The following is a 22,985-nucleotide window of genomic DNA, read 5'->3' on the forward strand; positions in this document are numbered from 1 at the left end:
GAAGAACAATTTTGCAATATCGTCAGTAACGTAGAGTGGCTGGGTTGTGGACCGATTCCTGAAAGCGGAAGTGATCGGCAACCACCTTCTACTAACTAGAGTGCTTCCTCCAACTGCTGTGATTTTTTTATAGCATGGGTATAACTGTAACAGTTGAATTTTCAGAACGGAAATATGCTGTGGCCCAGCGAGACAAATATTGGCACCACTGTCTGGAAAAATGGAAAGTTGCGCTGGTTCCGCACCATCTAAGTTTGGTGTAAGCATCATGGTAAGTTCATCAATATTGGGTGTGAGTGATATGAAATTCTTGTGCTTCTTGGAGAATTTGACATGGGCAATGAGGCTGCTTGCCATAGTAGCACGGTAGCAAATGTTGGTGTTTTGATTGCGCTTATGACAATTTGTGCAAGTTTGGCCCCCATGCTGGACAATTGGCATGGCGTGGTGGCTTTCCTGGTACACCATGAGACTAACTGCCACAGCCGATACAAATCTTTTCGGGCTGCTTGCGCTGTCTGCAGTATTCAGAATTACATGCAGCGTAGGTTTCGAATGATGTCTACAGCTTGGCTTGATCACGGAAGGTGGATTCAAAAGTCTCAGCGTGGTTCACAATTTCGTCAATACTTTTCAACTAATTAGCTTTGGCAAGGATGTCAGTTTGCAGCAGTTGATTTGAAATACCTTGTATAAATTGATCTTTGATATTTTCATTGGCAATGTCAGTCTGGTAATTTGGACACCAAAATGCACAATCGATGGCAGCAGCACAAAGATGAGTAACAAACTATTGGATAGTTTCATCATCATGCTGACAAAGATTGTTAAACATCATTCTGTGTACCACAGGGTTATCGCACTTGGTGACGAGCGACTCTATAAAGTTGAACAAAGTAACCGCATCCAATTTGAAAAACGATGAGTGTGAACGGATAATCTTATTTTGTACAGTCTCCTCACAAGCGCTGTACAATTGAGCATCGATTCATGAGTTGCTTGTACATGTCCCAATCAACACACAGGTTTCAGAATTGCTGTGGTATCATATCTGCAGTGATTCTTGGAAGATGAGCCAAAGTCATAGTGGCCTTATAATTTGATACAGGGGTGTGCTGCAGGAATGGAAGTGTTGGCAGAGCCTTGGAGTACTGCGTTGCATACTGTACAATGGTGAGATGTCTGTGATACCCATGGATTTCAAATGCTTCGCTGTGATGCTGAAAATGGTATTTTCATAATATAGTTATCCGGGAAAATCTTGGAATAGCGGGAATGTTCTCTTTGAGAAGCCCTTGCATTATCAAAGAATTCGATCCAGGAGGCTGAATCGATGAGCTGATCTGGTGATCCTGTTCATAGCGTCATGTAGGATCAGTGGATGGTGCAAAGCCAATCTGTAAAAAAAATAATATCATTAATACATGGAGATGATGTATTCCCACACCATCTCCAATCCTCAAGATGTCTTTTCACTGCCCACCTGACAAATTCATAAATCTTTATCCTGGAGTGGTTTTTGAACCTTGAGAAGTAGTTACTTATTCTTATTAAAAAAAAAAAAGGCAAAAACGATTGTGCAACTAGTCTAAAAGGAAAAACAATAATAATTTTTTGCTTATCCTGACATTGTTTCAAGTTGTTATGAATAGTAAAGTATTGTTAAAATGTTCATTAAACCAAATTGTGTGTGTGTGATCTAATGGGAATGATGAGCTTTGGTGGTCTTCAAAAAAACAAAAAACAAAACCAACCTTTAAAGCTGGCGACGTTACCACTATACCAACGTGACACACATATAAACTAATTAAAAATAAACTAAGATGAATGTATAAAATGTGTAACAATTTTTTTTTCAATTTTGACCTATTTTTGGCCTCTTAAAAACAATTTTAACCGGCTAAAGACCCATAAAAGAACGGCCTGTAAAAATCCAATCATTTGAGGCCCCTAGCACCGCTCTGCGACTTTTAGTTTCGGAGGAGATAGAGTTTAAAAATATGGAGACAGACAGGCTGACACAGACATACATCTAGCCGTTTTATATATTAGATTATTGAGTTTTAAAAACCCACCGAATATATGTCAACCTATGTCACGGTAACATATATTGAGCGAGTTTTTAACAGTATTTTATCTAGTTTTTTTATTTATGACACCTTTTCCCAAACTTACCGTGTTAAAGAGAAAGTCAGGCGCCATCTTGAATTTTTCAATACATCAGTAAACACTGTATGTTTTTCAAGCTGAATAAACATATTACATTGAATAAAAACACAAAAAATATATCCAGTTTGGGAGAAAAGTAACTTATCTTGCCTTTGATAACATTTATTTATTATATATTTGTTTTTTGACAACTTTTTTGAATCTATGTGTACAGTAATACAAACCCAAACAAACAAATAAAGTCTTTTCAGTTTTTTGTGTTTTTTTCTTTGAATATTTAAAAAAAACAAAAAAAACAATAGAAGCCAAACATTTTTCTGTCTACACGGAATTATTTTTCTAGCTAGAAACTTATTGAGATTACCAAATTATTTTATTTGGTAAGAGGTTGTTTTTTTTATGTTTCTAGGGGCAAATAACTCTAAAAAAAAGTTTTTTAAAAAGTCGATGTTGGAAATAATAATTTCAAATAAATTACATTAACTATATTATCAATATAATTGTTGTTTGAAGTTTATTAAATAACAATTTTAAATATAACACTTAAAACAATTCTCTCACTAAAATATTAACTAAGATACCACTATTTAGTAAAATCGATTTTTCTTAATGTAATATGCAAATGAGGTGATCCCTTGGTTGTATATTTTGCAAGAATCATACTATATATAGAAATAAATGAATGAACTAAGAAACGTTTTGTATATATTAATCAAATTGTGAACAAACAGATAAGAATACGAATTTATATATCTATATATCTATAAAAGTGAAAGTGTCTGTCTGTCTGTCTGTGTACATTTCCCTCCACAATAACTCTGTCAATTTTCAGTCTAGAGACTCGAAATTTGATATACAGGGTATGGAGCTTTGGGAAAATCTTTGTAATCCGTTTTCGGCCAGAAATTTGGCTGTTAAGGGGTTAAAGTTCAACGATTTGACCTTTGAGAACTCTACCAAACTCCTTCGCCAATTTTGGGTATAAATGAGCCCAAAACAATAAATGTTAAGGGGTCATAATAGGGGTAAAAGTTTTTAAAAATTTGACCTGCGGTCTCTACCAAAAATTACTCAGACAATTTCTGGTTTAAACATTTGAAATTTTACATAAAGGGTATTCAGAGATAGGGCAAGCTTTTTAATCGGTTTGGGTCGAAAATTTGAGCTACCAATATATAAATGTATGTATGTTTGCATGTTTGCCTAAAACTTTCGGCAGAGGCGATGGATTTTTACAAGATCAGTATCGTTTTGAAGTTCAACCCTTCAGACGGCAAATACCGAAAAATTGGCTAAAAACATTAATTTCTTCACCTTCGACTGGGCACTTTTCTACAGGGAGGGTCGCTTTTTTCACCGATATTTTTGAAAGTCATTCCCTCTTTTCGATTGTCTAGCCTTAATTTAAACCTACGTCACTTTCGGTTTGGCAGTGGTCGTAACAGCAAAGACGTCACGTTTTTTTCCTGTTCTTTTCCTCCTTCGCGGTACAGGTTCAAGCCTGCTTTCCTACTACCACTTTTTTTTTTTTTTTTGCTCAACACGCACCTCCAAACACCCGGGCAACGCCGGGCACCCATGCTAGTATATAGATATAATAAATATAATATTTCTATCCATCCTTTCCATCATAGACACACACTCGTAGTCAAATTGAATATTGAAATGCTCATATCTTTGGTTGTATGGGATGAAACTACTTGAAGATTATAATACTATTCTATGGTTAAAATTTTATGACGATTGGTAAAATATATCATTGAAATTACTTGCTTCCTGGGATTTTAACTATTTTCGTTTTCAGCACCCTTGAAAAACCTATAATAGTGGTAATTTTAAAGGATTTTTTTTGGCTAGAAAGATACTGCACCTTTATCAATATTTCTCATATGTTATCTCTACACTTTGGTTTTCATACAGAAAGTAAATTTCACAGTGTATAAAGATTATTTGATAATGGAGATATTAATAATCGTACCCTATTTCCAAAAGAAGGGAAATATAACATGAGAAATATTTGGAATCAAAAAGGGGTGGGTTGTTTAGTCTCTTTTCTGTTGCTATGATACCATACTTGCAGGCATTAACTTCCCCTTTTATGGAGGAATTTTCCCAGGTATTACCTCCTCTATTTTGGAGGCGTATTGAAGTCTGTTCATTCATCATACTATTCCACCGGGCATTACTAGCTCCTGTTTATTTATTTATTTATTTTTTGACGGGGAGTATGACAGGCGTTACTTCTTTTTTGGGGTGGGTGGGTAGTGTAATATATTTTCATTTGCCATGATACATTCCTCGCAGACTCCTTTTTATAGGACAAACAGTGTATGCGCATTTCTCACGGTACCATTCTTGTAGAATTACCATTTCTTTTTTTTGGGGGGGGGTAGTGTGCTATCTATTCTGCTGTCATGATATCATCCTCCCAGGCATTAATCCATCGTTTTTTTATAGGAGGAGTGGACTAGAGTTTGTTCGTTATGACATCATCCTCTCAGTCATTATCCCTTTGTTGGGAGTGGGGGTAGGCCGTTTATGTATTTCAATCCTCATCTTCCCATCCTAGCAAAAATATGCGACCAGAGAGAGCATATTGACACGGCAGTTCTCAGATCGCCAAAGTTAAGTCATGTTGAGTCTGATCAATATCAGATGGCTGACCATTTGGTAGTACCAGGTGATGTATATGGAAGAACAGAAACATTTCCCTGCAAAAACTAATGGTGTAAAAAATCAGATTGTGGCTGATAACTGCAAAATAAATGTTAGCCTCAATAAAACGTCTGCGTGAGAAACATAAGGTCGGAGTACATGAACATGAAGTCGTACTATATATTTCTATTTTTATTTTCAGAAGTTTAAATAAGATAAGCCATCGGTTTCAAACCTGATAATAGGGAATCATTTTAGGTCCCAATATCAAGCTCTCTTCAGCCGGTCTATTTCAGCTGTTCATAACCGGTTATCTATTTCATCTGTTCATAGCAGGTCTGAAACCGACGCTACCAATGGCTTATCTAAATTCCTGAAAATATAAATATTACGCTCCTGTTTTGAAAAAAAAATTTTTTTTTTCTTTAAATAGAACTTTGCTGGAATTCTTTTTTCCAAAAAATATAAGTATAACTATGTGTGTGTGCGTGTGTACATTTATTAATTAAATAAGTTCAGATATATTGAGCTAAAAACAATATTTTATTTTAAAAGTGCTCAGCACATATATAGAACTATCATAAGGAAAATTATATACACATCAGAAAAACCCAATGTGGATTAATGTACGTTTTAATGATGTCAATCGTCTCTTCTGGGGCTCAAGAGACTTGAACTCACGAGGAGACAGTCGTCAAAACGTGGATTTTTCTGATGTATGTAGAATTTCACGTATATATTTTTTCTTAGTTTGTTTATCCATTCCACTTTTTCTCGAAAATTGCAGTCTGAAATTTTTGTGTAAACCTTTATGATTTGGTGCAGTGAACAAAGTATTATGATATCCATTGGATCCACAGTTATTGATTGATAAGGATTAGTCAATTCAATACCACATTTACTCTAGAAGTTTGGCGTAAAGTACGCATTCTAAGGCAAATTAAGTTTAACGGGTTAAAATGTATTGTGTATATTATGCATTATTTCCACAATCAAATAATGCCGCAGTTCACAAACCACGAAAGCTGGAAAGTTTCATCTGCTTTTGGGCTCATCGGTAGAAAATATTGGAGATCAGGATTTGAAACATGAATTACTTGCATACGATGCAAGCCCCTCCCCAGTCTATCTGTCTGTCTCTCTCTCTCTCTCTCTCTCTCTCTCTCTCTCTATCTATCTATCTATCTATATCTATATATATATATATATATATATATATATATATATATATATATATATGCATATAAATAAAATGTACACACACACACACTTTTCTTTTCTAGAAACAAAAAAGCAAACATTACATTTATTAGAATAAATCAAGTGATGAATTAATGGAACAAAAACACACAAAAAGGAACAGCGTCTCTTTTAGATTTATAATTATGCGATTCCGTTTGCAGTCATGAAAAATTGGTCCCACTCAATCAACTCTGATTCGGGGTTAATAAGATTTAATAGGATAATAGTAAAGGAATGTCTGACTAGAATGAAACTTACACTCTTGCCCTGATTATGAAATGGCAGTACTAAAATAGTTTTAGAAAAAGATGAGAGAAACTTGATAGAGGTAAATAGTGCAAGTATATCGGTAGAGTTCGTTTGACATCAAATGAATGCCAAATTATTTTTCACTATATCATACAGCCTTGTGTTTCTGAAGTTAACAACAGCAAAAAAAATAAAAAAAAAAAAAAAATACGGTATTAAATTACACCCTTTGTATAATAAGCTCCTCTACCCATAGAAAAGTTATATCTATATATAAAACTAGTTATATCTATCCGCTGTTGTCTGGGAGTATTTTATGTTTATTTTTATTGCAAACTGCGTTATTTAGATTTTTTTTTTTTTTTTACTTCTGTTTATCAAATGATTTATATTTTTAAAAGTAGGGTTTTGAATTAATACAGTATCGTTTGGTTATTAAGCCTTTCATTGTTGGAAAATTATAACTAATTTTGTTAAGATAGTGTCTTAATCTCTAAAACTTTCAATCTTTTAATCCATGGAGATTTGCTAAGAATTTGACAGTTTAAATGCTTCTAAATTCCTTTCAAATTTCGAAAAGTCACAAAGTAATTCATTCATTTTTTTTTTCGACTGTTAAGATTAAAATGATCGACTTGTTTAACAAAAAAAAAAAGAAAAGGAAATGCATTCTAGTGGATTTAATTTTATAATTCAGATATTTTTTTAAAAATAGGATGATTTAATTTTTTTGTTCAATAAATAATCGGTTACTATTAAAGGAAATATATTTCATTTATAACTCATATCATGGCAAGAAAAACACATTGACACAGACTCATGTGAAATTGCCTTATAGCTTTACTGATATAGATACAAAAAGTATTTTGTAAGGTTTACTATATTAACCATTTAAGTCTGAATATTGTACATATATTTCAGTAAAATAGAAAAATATTCACAGTATTAAATAAAATGAGATGAACCGGATTTTTTTTTTTCAATTTTAAAAGAAACATTGTAGACTTATTATTATATAGCTTTAATATATTTCTCTATATCTATCCTGCCCCCTCATCATGCATATCGTAAATTCTAACTCCATTTACCAACATCTACAAAAAACATAACTGTGCTCCCTCTGATTTAAGACAAATTCTACTTAATAACACTAAAATAATACATTCCGAAACCAATGAAACAAAATAAAAGCTTCTCAAAGCTATCTACATCAAAACTCAACAGTGTACAATTAATAATATTGCCTATCAAACCAGTTATATTTTAAAATGCTTAACGTAATACAATCTTATTCTGTAATACTAAGTCTGGCATCATAGAATTTAAATTGTTAACGTTTCTCCTGGAACAGCATCTGACATCAAGCATCGGTTTTTTAGCTACAAATCCTCCTCTTTTATCCAGCTTTTTTGTTCATTTATTGTTTCATTTAACGATGATTCAATGAAGAATTGAAAACGTTCATTATACATATCAAACTTATATTATTTTGATTTTAACACAAATAACGTCATAATAAAAATCGAAACAATAAAAAAGGTATTAATCAGATGCGTTCTGTTATCTTAAACAATGTTTGCTTGAATGAAAAAATGCTGTCTAGATACACACAGTTCTTTATATTAATGAATTATTTTTAAAAATTCTTTTACTTATAAGAATGAGAGAAAACTATTTAAAAAAACATTAGTGAAAAGTACTATATAAGCATTTTCTCGTAAACAAATTTCTAATTTTAAACATTTTAAAAGTTAAAATTTACTTTGCTAACTGGATGTGTGTGTAACCTTCAAAGGTCGCAAAGAGATTTTTGAACAAAAAATAAAGGTAAAAAGTATATTCCCTCTAGATGCATCAACAGGTCATATTTTTGAACTTGTTTCTAGAGCCAAATTACTGCATTACACTAGATATTCATTAAGAACACATTTTCCAAAATATTTATTCAGCTTAAAAAAAAAACTATTTAAAATGGTAAGAACACAGGGACAATATTTGATGATCGCATTCGATACTTCGTAAAATGTTATCATAATTAGTCCTCATGAGATTTTTTTTTAATTGCTACCATATTGATTTCTAGAACTGACAAAAAGCTATTCATTCTTATCTATAATATATAAATGTGTGTGTGTGTGTGTGTATATATATATATATATATATATATATATATATATAGGGTGTCCACAAAGTCTGGCTACATTATGTAGCCAGACTTTGTGGAAGCATCCTGTAGATTATGTAGCCAGACTTTGTGGGCACCCTGTATATATATATATATATATATATATATATATATATATATATATATATATATATATATATATATATATATAAATACACTAGCAGGCTGCTTGGCATTGCCAGGTTGTAAGATATGCTATAATATAATTTAATTCATGCAGGTTACATAATTATTGCTATAGAGACAATCCTCTATCGATTATTATATTGAACCTAATAGATAGTAGTGAGATCAAAACTAAAAACATATGACTTGGGTGCCATCAGCTAGAGTCGAAACCAAAACATACAACTTTCCACTCTCATACCTTAGCCTCTCAGTCACACCCGTATGCTCATATATATATATATATATATATATATATATATATATATATATATATAAATCCATGTCACCTCTTTTTTAAAAGATGGAATCATCCGATCGTGGGGAAAGATTCAAGCAAGTAAAGACAATGCTAAGATGTGTGAAAGGCACATACAAGCCTAGAATTCCCAAATGGTCACTCATTTGCCTTAACTTTGGTGATCTGACGAGAACCTGTGAGTCAACATGATGGTCGTGTGTGTGTGTGTGTGTGTGTGTGTGTGTGTGTATATTCATTCATGTAAACAAACTCTTATTAAGCAGCCTTCTTAAATAATCAATTTTTCTACCAGTTACAACCATCATTACAAATTCTTTCTGTGTCTTACTGGCTACTTATCCAATCCAATAACCCTTATCCTTGAGTGGTCTTTGGACCTTGATAAGTGTTGACTTGTTTTTAAAAAAATGTCTCAAGTCAGTTTATCTTCATGACTTGTTTGGCCATATTCATTTGATGAACCCATATTTATCTTTGATGAAAGTCTCAAGGCGACTTTGAAACTAATGATAGGCTTTTGTCATTGTCTCTGGACTTAAAAACTCTGGAAAGATCTTGGCCTTTAACTTGTCTTTTGTGTTTCAACTGGATCTATTCATCTCTCATTCCATCACATCCCACACAAAAACGGTGAAATCAAGCGAGTTGGAAGGTAGATGCTCAGTGAAGTGTGGTCAACAAAATTCTCTGATACCAGGCCCTGGTTGTCTGATTGGTATAGCACAACATTGAGTCTTGCTGTCATATCTATGGTCCACCTGCAGTTAACTGGTCTATCCAAGGTTTCACTACTTCATTTGGGGTGCAGATGTAACCATCGATGTTCAGAAAAGATGTGGAGTGGCATGTTGTCACCTTCACTGCTGATGACACCAAAGACCATGGTTGTTTCTGGAAATTTTCCATGACTCTAAGTACCTTTTGTATGAGGCAGATTACCAGCCGTTCTGGGAGTTTATCTTCTGGTTTTGAAAAAGGTTTTTTACTTCAGAAGAACCAATGGGTGTTTAAACTTATTGATCAGCTATTTTGCTTGCTTCAGTCACTTTAAACAGAAATTGTTATTTTCTCATCTTGGATGATATGTCATAGATATTTTTATGCACAACTGGTTTAACGAGCTTTTCATCTACACTTTTTTTTGCAAACGCATTTATCAACTTGCTGGTCTCATTGTTGATGATGTCCTGAACTTCAGTGACAAACTCTAGTGTCTCAACATTTAAAAAAACGAAATAATAAATAAATCCCTAATTTACTGAAAAAGCATCTTTCATTTCTATTGCTGTTTCCTCCAAGCAAGACAAATACCTATATGTTGATTCATAGATTTGGCAATCATTTCCAAGGATTCTTCAAGAAAAAATGAATTGATCATATTAACACTTTTTACGATACATGGTTCCATCTCCGTCCAACTATCCTAACCAACTTCTCTATCTTTAAACCCTTAAGTTATCCTAAAAGAAATTATAAATTTTTATTATATATATACTATATTATTATATATACCAGAACCGCGTCAATCCAGTCCAAAACAGACATCAGATATCAAAAAACAGACTTCTGTGGTAGAGGCTTTCAGTAGAGATCAAACCCAGGTGTCTTGTGATATTCACCTCTATAATTGTATTGCAGTTCTTGCATGTTGAAAAGAACCATCATCTCATGTTGTTCTTCTAAACCTGTTTGTTTATGTTGTATTTACGCTCTCCATCTTCATGCATACTTAACAAATGCAGTTCACATTCCATGATCTTTCCTCACTCAGATGTTAAAACTACCTAGAAAGAAGATCTTATTGGCTTTATAGATGGAGATTAGCTTTGGGGAGTATGAAATACTCTCTTAGTTGCCATTATTCCCAGATCCATTCAGATCCAGATTGGTAGTACCTGTTAGGGTTCTATCAGTAGGTGAAATAGAAAGTATCATTTTCACAATGTTAATTTAAAAAGATATGTGTCTACAAAACAAAGTTATCTACAAGCATAACATACAACATAAAAAAATAATTTAAAATATTCATAGCTTTTTAAGCTTTGTTTTTAATAAAATGACTGCGTTTGACATTGAATACTCTGAAAAGGGTTGATAGGCTATGAAACAAAATCAACATCATCCGCCATAGTTGTTATTGGTTATCAGTATGGAAAATCAGTTGTAAATGTTTGTCGATCTCTTATTGGAGGTTGGCCGGAAGAGAACCGTTAGTTTCACCTCTCATCACTTGTGTCCAATCTTGTATTTTAAATGTTGTTCTCTACAAAAAGTTCCAATGTCTGTCACATTGGTAAGGCTGTAATCGAGATGCAAGCAGAGGTTTTGTTGATGAGTTTGATTTGCATTTATCCTTTCCTGTTTTCTTAGTGTTAATCGCTTTCCAAGACATGTAGCCATAATTAAGGCTAGGACGACAGAATATTCTTTTCATTATTTTGACTCTGCAGTATATATCCGTTGATATTGTATATGTGTTTATATAGAGTGATGTGCCTTCTGGTTAATTAACCGTGTTGGTGTCAAATATATACTCTAGAATGAAAACAATGAAAAGAATATTCTGTTGTCCTAGTCGTAGCCATAACCAATATCAAAAGAGGATTGGATACACCTGGGATTTCCTTCCTAAATCCAACTGTAGACTGTTTTCCCTCTCTCTCATACGCTTTCCCATCTCTCTGTTGCCACTAATATTTTTGAATGTCTCAAGAGTGTTCTTTTATCGTTTATGGATTTTTAATTGTCCCACTTTGATCTTTAAAACCCAACAGGTACCCCCTTAGATTTTTTAAATTTTTGAATCATCTTTAAATAATATAAATATACTAAAGTCATAAACATATTTTGTCCCTTTATTTCTTACATATGAGTCGCTGCTTTGTGTACTTTAATATAGCATGAGTTCTTGCTAGATCACCAAAGTTAAGCGACGTGGAACCTGGCCATTACTAGGTGGGTGACCATTTGGGATTGTTAGTAACTGTATGTCATTTTCCCACAACCGGGATATATATATGTAACTAGGAACTGTTTGTAAATTCCATATTCCTTTTAAATTTATGCATTTGGAGAAAGCTGACATAGCTCACCTAGAGCTAATACCACACTAGGTATTACTAGTTGTTTTGTTTTTGTTTTTATGTCATTTAGTGTAGTTTTATATGTTTTTAAGTTAATAATAAACAATTATAGAGGTTCAGAAATTGAGGAAAAAATCATCTGAATTTTACCAAAAAATTTTATTTCCATAGTTTGAAAAACATTAAAATTGTTACTTTGAATAACTAAATTGACCTTTTCTGCAAAATATTCTGATCAGATTATAGAAACATGAATGTCTGGTAGACAGTGTTGTTAAGTAACAAATATCCCAAAATTGCGATTTTTTAAAAAATTCTAGTTTTCCTAGTAAAACTTAGATTTTTGCAATTTAAAACAAAAAAAATAATTCTGCTTGTGAATCTTTTTTTGTGCCTTAGATTAATCTATAATATAAATCTCACCTGTGTGTTAAAATGTATGTATGTATGTCTGCTTAAAACTTTTGACAAATTTTCATGAGATCAGTATCGTTTTGAAGCTCGATCCTTCGAACGACAAATATCAAAAAATTGGCTAAAAACATTAATTCCTTCACCCCCAACGGGGCACTTTTCTACAAGGAGGGATGGGTTTTTTTTTTCGTCAATATTTTCGAAAGTCATCTCCTCTTCTTGATTGTCTAGCCTTAATTTAAACCTTCGTCACTTCCAGTTTGGCGATGGGCACAACAGCAAACACATCACATTTTTTTTTTTTCCCTCATTCTTTTCCTCCTTTGTGGTACAAATTTGAGCCTGTCTGCTACCACTTTTTTTTGCTCGACACACACCTCCAAACACCCATGCAATGCCAGGCACCAAGGCTAGTCTATATATATATATATATATAAGGCAAAAGTGGCACGTGCGTTTTTGTATGTCCGTGAAAGGTTTGGAGTGGGGCGGGGGGGGGTTACTATTTTTTTTAGAACTTTTTATATACTCCCTAGATCATAATATCTACGATTTGCGAACGGACGTTGTCTCTACATTTATTTTGATTGACTTTTATAAAATTTCCTCTATTCTGTCCGTCCTTTCGCGTGTTTGCTCGTCTTTTTCGTATAAATAAAGCTAAACTAATCAAAAGCAACTCGACTTGCCTGGCTTTCGTGGCTGAGGCGTCTTGAAGGCAATCAGCTTTGATCAATGTGAGGAAAATCCTTCATATCAAACAATTGCTATTCATTTGGAGAGCTCCCCCTTCTTGGGGAAAGCTGACTTTCCCCAACATCGTGGGAAAGCAAAATATGGCAGAAACTGGCCTGCAGCCAACCTTCATTTCTGCGGCTGCGTGATTCTTAACTTATTCAATTCAAGTCAACTTTTTAATCGTTAATTTTGAACGCTTTTCACTTCCTCTCGCATCGTAGCAGTAAAATCTAAGTTTTTCTTTCACTTTCTTCTTTTCTGCCTTCGCGTCACGGGTTCCAGCCTGTCTGCCTACCTCCACTTTTATCCTCCCCCCTCCCAAACAAACACCCAGGCAACGCCGGGCACTCCTGCTAGTTTAATATAAATGATTTTAATGTTTCAGGAAATTCAGCTAGTGGATTCTGAGATATTAGAAGGTCTCAGTCTCAAACATCCAGAATTTCAAAATTTCCCATTTCATGAAATGCCCATAAGATCTGTTTAGAAAAACCAAATGAACTGAAATTTTCAGGAATGACCTAACTTGTAAATCCAAAGAAGTAACAAAAATTTGAAAACAAAAAGAGAACCTTTTAGGCAGACCCTTGTTGAATTTTTCAGGAATAACCCGTATGCATTCAAATTGTAAAAACGAAATACTAAATATTTCATTGTAAATTGATACTTTAATTTGCTAACTCACTAAACTTGAGATTTGTTTTTTTTTGTTGTTGTTTTTAAATTTAAACTTACAATATTTATCTTTGTTTAAAGTTTGTATTTTATATTTACTGGTGCTACCAGATTAGGCTGGCTTTCTGACTTAAAATACACCAAACATTGATATTTGTTTTGTTTTTTTTTTCTTCCAACCTCAATCATGTTCTGTAAACCCAAAAAGGCAAAACAATTTTTCTAAATAATAATTTAGAACATAACATTTTTGTTTTCCAAGATGACTGAATTCGACATGAAATAACTCGAAAAAAGTTGATATGCCATGAAACAAAATAACCAAACTAAACTCTATGAACAAATACTTGAAGATATAAAGAACTTGATGCATACAAACTTTTTCAAAAATTACTGGATTTGGCGTTAAAAAACATGAAATGGGTTGATTATGCCACAAAACAAAACAATAATATCTCTATTTCTACTATTATACAAAAGGAACTTTGTGTATGTGAGTTCGTTCCCCATGGACTCGTAAACGGCTGGGACGATTTTTATGAAATTTTACATGAAGATACTTTATCTGTCTTGCAGTGTTTTTAGATAGGTTTTATATTGGAATGTCTTCGATAAGTATCGATAATCAAAATAATCTGATGAAAAGAAGGAACAGGTGATTTTGATTAAAGTTAATACCTTTATACAGCCTAACATAACACGTGCATTTGAGAAGTTTTATTACCACACAAGTAGACAGGCTCAAGATAAATAAATCAACAATTGAAATAACAGGGATGCATTCGAAATAAATGTTTCTGTTTAAAACACAATTGCACCATGATACTTGATTTTTGCATTTTAAACTTAAATTCAAGCCATTAACACAACACAAGCAGTAAGGCCTAGCATATAAAATCAATAGTAGATTTTTTGATATGTCAGAGGTACGTTTGAAATGAATGCTTCTGTTTAGAGCACAATTGAATCATGATAGTTGCCTTTTGCATTTTAAACTTTAATTCAAGCGATTATATATGAAAAATAATTTTTAAAATGTGCAATGTAGACTACAATGTAATGTGGACTGTCACTGTTGGGAGGCATGTGAAGCTTCCTTCTGATGCATTGTAATGGGTCCTCAACTAGATCAGGCATTCAATTGATTTGTTTGAAAAATGAGCGATTTTACCCATGTCAGTGACAATAAAAATATGGGAGTGTGAAACATTCATTGATCATCATTCAATCCAGGGCAACGTCAGGTCTCCCTGCTAGTATTTTATCTGTTAAAGAATCGTTTGATTTTGACAGTTTGTAAATTTTTAATTAATATTTTTTTTTCAGTTGAATTTGACTTTTGTATTTATTTGCTTCCCCACCAAAGCAAATTAGGCACAAGGCCGTTTTTAATGTGAGGTAAAAACCAGCTCCCTTAAAAGTAGGCAAAAAGGGGGCACTCTGGTTACCAAAAATAATAATTGTCCCAGTATGGAGGGTTTCTCCTCCGTTGACTGGAACAACTTTAGCTTTAAATAGTGAACCTTTTTGTGTTCCCATTGTCTCAGACCGAGGCAAGTAACATGCTGACATCGTGAATAAGTACACATTTTAATCAAGAAAATATAAATCAAACTACTTGTCGTCAGAATTAAAATTTTAAGTTGAAAATTGAAAACCAAGCTATTTAAAAAGTAATACGATATCTTTTTCATATCGGTATGAGTTTCGTGAAGCACAAAAAATTATCAATGACTAACAAAATTACCTGACGTAGTCCAGGTGTAAGAATAACACGAAATAAGAGTCCAAATTGTAACATAGCCAATTAAAATTAGACATTCATTTTAGTGCTTAAGAAATAGATGCGTAAACAGTTTAGTTGTGATTTGTTTTCTCCCTACTGGACGTAAAGGAAAGAAGAAAAAAAAAATCTCTTCAATAAAATTTTTTTTTTTTTTAAATGTTCAGTATAGTTTAAAAGTGAATTATCTCCCTTATTTAATTGTTATAAAATCAGATCAGTTTTAAGTTGAAAACAAAAAATGTTGCTATAAATAATGCTAATGAGTTATATTTGTATTGGATGAGAAAAGCAAACGGGCATTATTTGTCTTTTATCTAATATGTAAAGTTGCACATGCATTTCTCTGTGTGTTATAAATAGGTATTTTTTTAATCAGATGTTAATTTCAACATTTTTTTTGTGTGTGTGTGTGTGTATATATATATATATATATATATATATATATATATATATATATATATATAAAAATGCATTTGACTGTAACGTCACGGGTTTTCAGTAATCATTACAATTGCGTAATAGGTATCCAATGAGATGAGTTATTTACCCATAGTTACTTTTTTTTTTTTTTTACTTTATTGAGCTTTTTAATCATATTTATGGTTTTAATTATATTTTATCATTAATAGACAATAATTTTTATTCTACAATGTTTATTTACTTTTGTTGTGTAGATTAATTATTTGTTCACTAATGTACAATTATGCTGAATGTATATATATATATATATATATATATATATATATATATAATCTGTGTGTGTGCTTAAACATAATCATTAGGGCTGTGACATGACAGCATATTCTTTTCATTGTTTTGACTCTTGAGTATATGTCCGTTAATATCTTATATGTTTTTATATAGACTGATGTGGTTCTCGTTTGATTGAGTGTGTCTTACTGTGTCAGATATATAGTGGAGTCAAAAGAATTGTTGTCATAGCCCTAATAATCATATTGACACACCTTTTCTCATCATTAGATCACTGAATTTAAGCAACATTGAGTGTGGCCAGTACTAAATAGGTGACCATTTGATAATGTCGCATGCTATATGTGGGAGGACATCAACACCTCCCTACAAGCAACTCCAAAAATTATGCAACTGAGAACTGCTTTTGAATTTGATATTCCCTAGAAATTCTTCCGCTTCGGGGAAGCCATTTCAATCTGCCTAGAGTTAATGTTACATGAAATTTTTGATTTAATAGACAATTTTTTTTATTTATTTTTTTTTTTTATTGTTGCTGGTTTTATATACAAATGTTGATTATTTCGAAAAAATTTTTTTGCTGAATAGCAAAGCAAGTATTCATTTATGTGTCTGCATTTGGCTATCAATTCTTGTTTTTTATTTAATAAATTAATATGTTTTTTTAAAGTTTATGATTTGATATTTTTCCTTTAAACATAATTTACAGCTTCTACTCTTTATATTGCAAGGACTAATTCTAAGATAACCTAATTGATATTAGAGCCTTTTCTTTCTTGTTGTTCTCATATATATATTTAGACAAGTTTTCTATTTATTCACTCCTGAATGCCATGTGATGATTATATCTACATTTGAAATTACTTTTCAGAACCTCTATGTATACATTAGGTTCATTTTTTATATTATGTATTGTTGCGTTGTTAAAAATTATTGGGCAATTATTTTTTATTTTACACAAGTTCGTATTTTTATGTTTTTGAATTTTTGAGATGAGGATTGATTATTCACATTATTTTGATCCTTTGAATTACTGCTTTCATTTTAAGTCTCATTTTCACGTCGATGTAACCTCCGACCTTCTTCAGGTGCATCTTGTTGAATTCGGATATGTTTCTGTCAAACTATGGAATTTAGATGGAATTTCAAATCGAACCTGTTTTTTTGTTTGCTTGCCTCCCCACAAGGACAGAGTTAGACACAAGGTCGGTTTTTAATGTGGGGCAAAACCAACTCCCCAAAAAGAGGCACTCTAGTTAGTAACAAAAATAGAAAATGTATCAGTCATGAAGGATTTCTCGTCCACTAATCGAAACCATTTGCTCCCGTTCCATGATTGAATAGAGGTCATGCAATTATATTTTTCAGCCTTCAGGAGAATATCACTTTTAGAATTGATTTTTCCAAGTACTCTAACCACTGTGTCATGGGCCCTTGCATATTATTATCAACATTATTGTTATTGTTCACTTTATTATTAATAGCATTATTATTAGAGCATTAACATTATTAACATTAACAGTATTATTACTGTTATTATTATTGATTATTTTTAATTGTATTTATTATTTATTACATATCATCTATGAAACAATAACTAAGTTTAATGTTATTTTTATCAATAATTTTAGATAGTCTATTGTGTTTAGGGAAACATTTATTTATTATTCAAAAGAATATTTTACCAATTTGGGTTTTTATCTCCATCGTAAGGCAGATAGAACGAGATTTTCCATTATTTTTTGTTTCTATTATTCATGTTAAACGTTAATGCACTGTTTTTTTAAAAAATATTTTTTCAAGCTGTTTGATATTTTTATTGTGTTGCTTGAATATATTCATATTACTAGAATTAGTGGTTAGTCTATGACCCATTGACCTATGTGTTTGAAAACTGGGTGGATGGTTAGATTGTCTATAAATATATAATGGAATAGAGTTTTGTTTTCTTTGAGGCTTGTATGCTTTATTATTTAAATGAAAGATTGTATCTAAAAAAAAAAAAGTATTCTTTTAATTTTTCTTTTTAGATGAAAAGTTAAGTTTTAAAAGATTTGTATTTCTTTTTCGTTTAAACTTTTGCCAGATGTTTTATAAAATATGAAATCATCATCCTTCTAAGTAGCAATATTTTCTTTGTTGGTTATAAATGAAAGCTTATTGTATATTCCTGTTAACTTGCATATTTCTGCACCACAGTGACTCCCCATTTCATCATCAAGGGTTACAAATTGTGGGAAAATTAATGAATGCTTATTATTCACCACAATGTTATTAATTTTCAGAAATCGCGAGTTCCTAATTTCTGCAGATTATGTTAATTTAGCTTCCTTATTTATAACTGATTTTGTGTTTTGTTTGTTTGTTTTTATAGAACTTCTTAACTTTGTTGTTGACTAACTTGTATGCATGTATTATAAAATAATTTCATTAATTTATTGAAAAACTAAAGATGAAATTAAATAATTTCTGATTGTTTTATCATTTTAATATTTATGTATGTCACATCAAAGCACAATATCACTTGCTACTGCTTATTCCCTATTCAAGCAATCTAAGCACATCACTTGAATAACCTTTGATTCCCAACATCATATTGAGCCAATCAAGACCTATAAAATGTATTTCTGAAATATTTCTTGTAATATTATTTGAAAGAAAAAATAAGATAAATTTAGTCACAACTTTCAGTTGTAAAGAATATATGTAATGCGAATATGAACCTAAAGATATTTGCCAAAATAAATTCTTGATTTTAAAAAAAAATTTCCTCTTAAGTCTGAAAAAAAAAAAAAATATTGTTTACTTTTTACAAAGATGTTTGAACTTTATTTTTCATATTTAAAAGGGGATATTAAAACAAAAACAAAAAAAAATTGCTTGCTGACTCAAAGTACCTGATTGTTTTTGTACTTTTTGCAAATAAATAATTCAAATTATATTATCTGTTCAGATAAATTCTAAACTAAAGTAATTTTTATTTTTGTTACAATGTAGAGCTGGATTTTTTCCACATTAAAAACCAATTTTGTGCCTAACTCTGCCCTCGTGGGGAGGAAAATAAATAGTAACACATGTAAATACATTATAAGCACCAATATTTTCTACAAAAACAAATAAATTAATAAAAACTATACTTGGCATTGAATGACTTTGCATATTTTTATTTTAATAAAGATGTAAAGAAAATTGCTTTGATGAAACAACATAATTTTATTTACACAACACGATGTAACTTCATTTTCAATGAAAAATGTTTAATTAATATTGAATGAAGTTTAGTTTTAATATAAATCAGATTGTGTTCCTATTTTTTTTAATGCCATTTTTATTTTTCTTAACTTTTTAATTTTAAAAATGTACATATATATATATATATATATATATATATATATATATATATATATATAGTAATTTATAAAATATATATGGCGATTAAGCTACACTGAATATTCTGCGTTTCATCCAACTATAGGATTCGTCAGGCTTATGCGCGAATTCTGTCGTTGCTTCTTGTTTTTATACATGTTGGGGATTACTAGTTGGCCAATCAGCTTTCTAGTATCCACCGCGCCCCTTTCTACCAGCCAATGGGCATGCATTTTATCAAACAAAGGATCTGTTTTAGAGCTAGGTTAGTGGTTTTAGGTGGTCGTTCTGCTTCTTTTTTTTTTTTTTTTTTTTTTTTATATACATATAAATATACCTATGTGTACACAATAATGCACATATATATATATATATATATATATATACACATATGCGTGTGATCGTTTATGTATATTCATGTTTATTTAATTTATTTATTTGTTTGTTTTCTATTGTTAACTAGCTCTACCTACGTATTGAGCACTTTTGAAGTAAATACTTAAAGTTTACGCATAAATCTATACTTTCGTATAGTAAATTTATGTGAATAAATGAAATAGTTATATATATATATATATATATATATATATATATATATATATATATATATATATATATATATTCATCTTTTTTTGTTTGGGAAGTGAGGCTTGGAGTAAATAATCATTTACTATTTTAAAAAAATAGTATTTACTTTTTTGTATGCTGATGAAAGTTTTGGTAATCTTTTTAATTCCTACTTATGTGTAAAAAGAAAAAATTGTTCATTTACGTTTTTACAAAAAGTTTTTTTTAATTACTGTTCTAATTTTATAGTATGTGAATTTGTTATTGTGTTAAAAATATAAGATTTTAAGGAAAACAGTTATTTGTTTTGAAGATTTAGTTCAATCACTTTTACAAAAAACAAACTTTTTTTTTCTTTTTTTTTCTTCAGACTTACAATGGCATATTAAAAAAAAAGTGAAGAGTTTACTTTACAAATATTTTTTTTAGGTCAATATTGAGTTTCATCTACTCTTTATCCTTGATAGTTGTGATTAAATCCATTTCATATTTTATTTCAAATAATACGGCAAGAAATCTTTCAGATACTTCGGGTCGACGAGCACAGATTGCCTAAATGATGGTAGCAATCAGAGGTTGCTCGAATGACAGGTCTAGATTGCCTGAATAGAAACTCAGTAGCAGCCATTAGTTTTGCCTGATTAAGCTGACGTATATAAATAGTAAAATACTTTGCACCTTATTTTATTGATATCCTTGACTAATTATAACGAATTATCATTACAGATGGCAACTTCACATTGTTTCAAGAACAGGGATGAGGTAACTATGATATTTTTATTAAAAATCAACCGGTCGTTGATCATTTGTACATTGCTCTTTTAAAAGAGCTTTGGTGAACCTTGGGTTTACTTTCACCGATCTCATAACACTTGCTTTCCTTATTTTGTCATTAAGTCCCTACGTTCCATGATCGATGTTTCTGACAAAGGGTAAAAGAATTGCTGTTTTTTGGGTCTGAATCTACCCATCGAACACTTCTTTTGGGCTAGTGTTTTTTTTTCCAGATGACTGTTGGGGTGCCAAAAATGACCTGGCAACCATTTTTTTTTTTTTTTTTTTTTTTCAGTCCGCTTGATTTTAGGCCTATTTGAGCTGTCTACTCAACACCAACCTTGTCCACTAATGAGAATCAGTGTTGTCCTTCCACCTCTTTCTTCATCTATCCCTTCTTCTTCCTTCCCGTCTTGGAGGATTGTCTTTGCAAGACCAGATGATTGTGCAATATGGCTGTACCATCATTTTTGGTCTAGATGTACTTCACATAGTGTCTGCATGAATGTCCAAATAAATTACAAAAAAAATGGTATCATATCAGCCACATCATCATTTTTTTTTTCCATATTGGATCACATGTGAAAAATTTCAAAATTTAATAAAATCACGTGGTCAATTGGGGAGAGGAAAATTAGGTGTTTCTACATTATTGGGACGGGATTTTGTAGTCGATAAATGGGGTTTTCAAATAAAAAACAATGGTTTCAACTGATTTTTTGTTGTTAATTCTTATAAGTTACAATGGTAGCTTCCAAATTATGCAGTCGAAATTACCTGAATATTACTGAATTATTAAAAAAAAAAAACTTTCATCGTGTAAGCAGGTGAAAAATTTCCATTTTTGTTTAATTTGAACAGAAAATTGCCTCCCTGTTGAACTCTTGTGTTTTACTATCGTTTTCTTCAAATTCCCTTTTTTTATTTTCTTTAATAAATAATTTTCTAACTTATCGATTTTCGTAATGTTTGGATATAATCATCTTCAAAATACGAGGAATACATAGATACTATTGTTTTCATGTGAAATTCAGTTTTATGATTTCCGAAAATCTTATCCCAATTTTGTAGAAGTGCCAAAAATTGTTCTCAACTTCTTGACTAATTCAGTGTTTGAGATGTAAAAGAAATCTTTAATGGAACATTCGAATATCTATGTATCTCGCATAGAGATCAAGTATTAGCCCCGAGGAAGGAGTCTCTTGATTTCTGAGAACTGAAGTAAAAATCAAACAAAAAAAACAAATCTGATGCTATTTTTGGATTCCCCAGATCAAAAAACATACCTGGGTAAATATTTGCAGGTTTACATCATGTTCCAAACCAAAAATATTCAAGAAAATGTAATTATTAAAATGCCTCTCCGGCGACGTATTGTGCAATTTACACAAAATGAAAAATGTTCTAAATTGACAACCGGTTGGAGTAGCATGGTCAAATTTGCAGGATTTCTCAGTGTTTATGATGTCCATTTATGGTGTAAGTCACAACAAAATCCTAAATTTCTGGGTGGTTTGACATGGAATTACTCTAATATCAGTTTCCCTGCACCTTTCTCACCCAATCAGTGTTGGATATATCATTAGGCCCAATCCTGAAAATGGAATATTATCAAATGTACAAAAATAAGTATAAAAAAGTAATATTGTTATATAGGCTGAGTTCACAAGGACATAGGTTCCTCATTCAATCCATAGCAACATTGTGTCTCTCTACTTGTGTATTTATAAAATCTCTGGTACGCAGTAGTAAAAAATACCTTGGCACAGCTTGTGATTGTTACAATTTTTTGTTTTAACCCGTTATATTGGTTATCTCCTTGGCTCAAGATCAAGTTTAAAATGAATCATTTCTTTTTAGATTTCTATAGTTATCTGCTTGAAAAGCAAGCATTATTAATACAGCCAATTATTGACTACTAGTTGCTGTACCTGCCATTGT

At 31.5% G+C, this 22,985-nt stretch overlaps 1 protein-coding gene across 12 annotated transcripts in view; it reads left to right on the forward strand.

Annotated features, from left to right (window-relative positions):
• Positions 1 to 22,985, forward strand: part of LOC145263754 (serine/threonine-protein kinase tousled-like 2) — a 618,843-nt gene that overhangs the window by 194,540 nt on the left and 401,318 nt on the right. For all 12 annotated transcript variants that reach the window (XM_080120782.1, XM_080120784.1, XM_080120786.1 and 9 more), the window contains one exon: positions 20,997 to 21,032. In XM_080120782.1, coding sequence (XP_079976908.1) covers positions 20,997 to 21,032 — 36 coding nt within the window. The remainder of the gene's footprint in view (positions 1 to 20,996; positions 21,033 to 22,985) is intronic.

This window comes from Euprymna scolopes, chromosome 39, assembly GCF_053919585.1.
Source record: "Euprymna scolopes isolate OS-2025 chromosome 39, ASM5391958v1, whole genome shotgun sequence".
In the NCBI taxonomy this organism is placed as follows: domain Eukaryota; kingdom Metazoa; phylum Mollusca; class Cephalopoda; order Sepiida; family Sepiolidae; genus Euprymna; species Euprymna scolopes.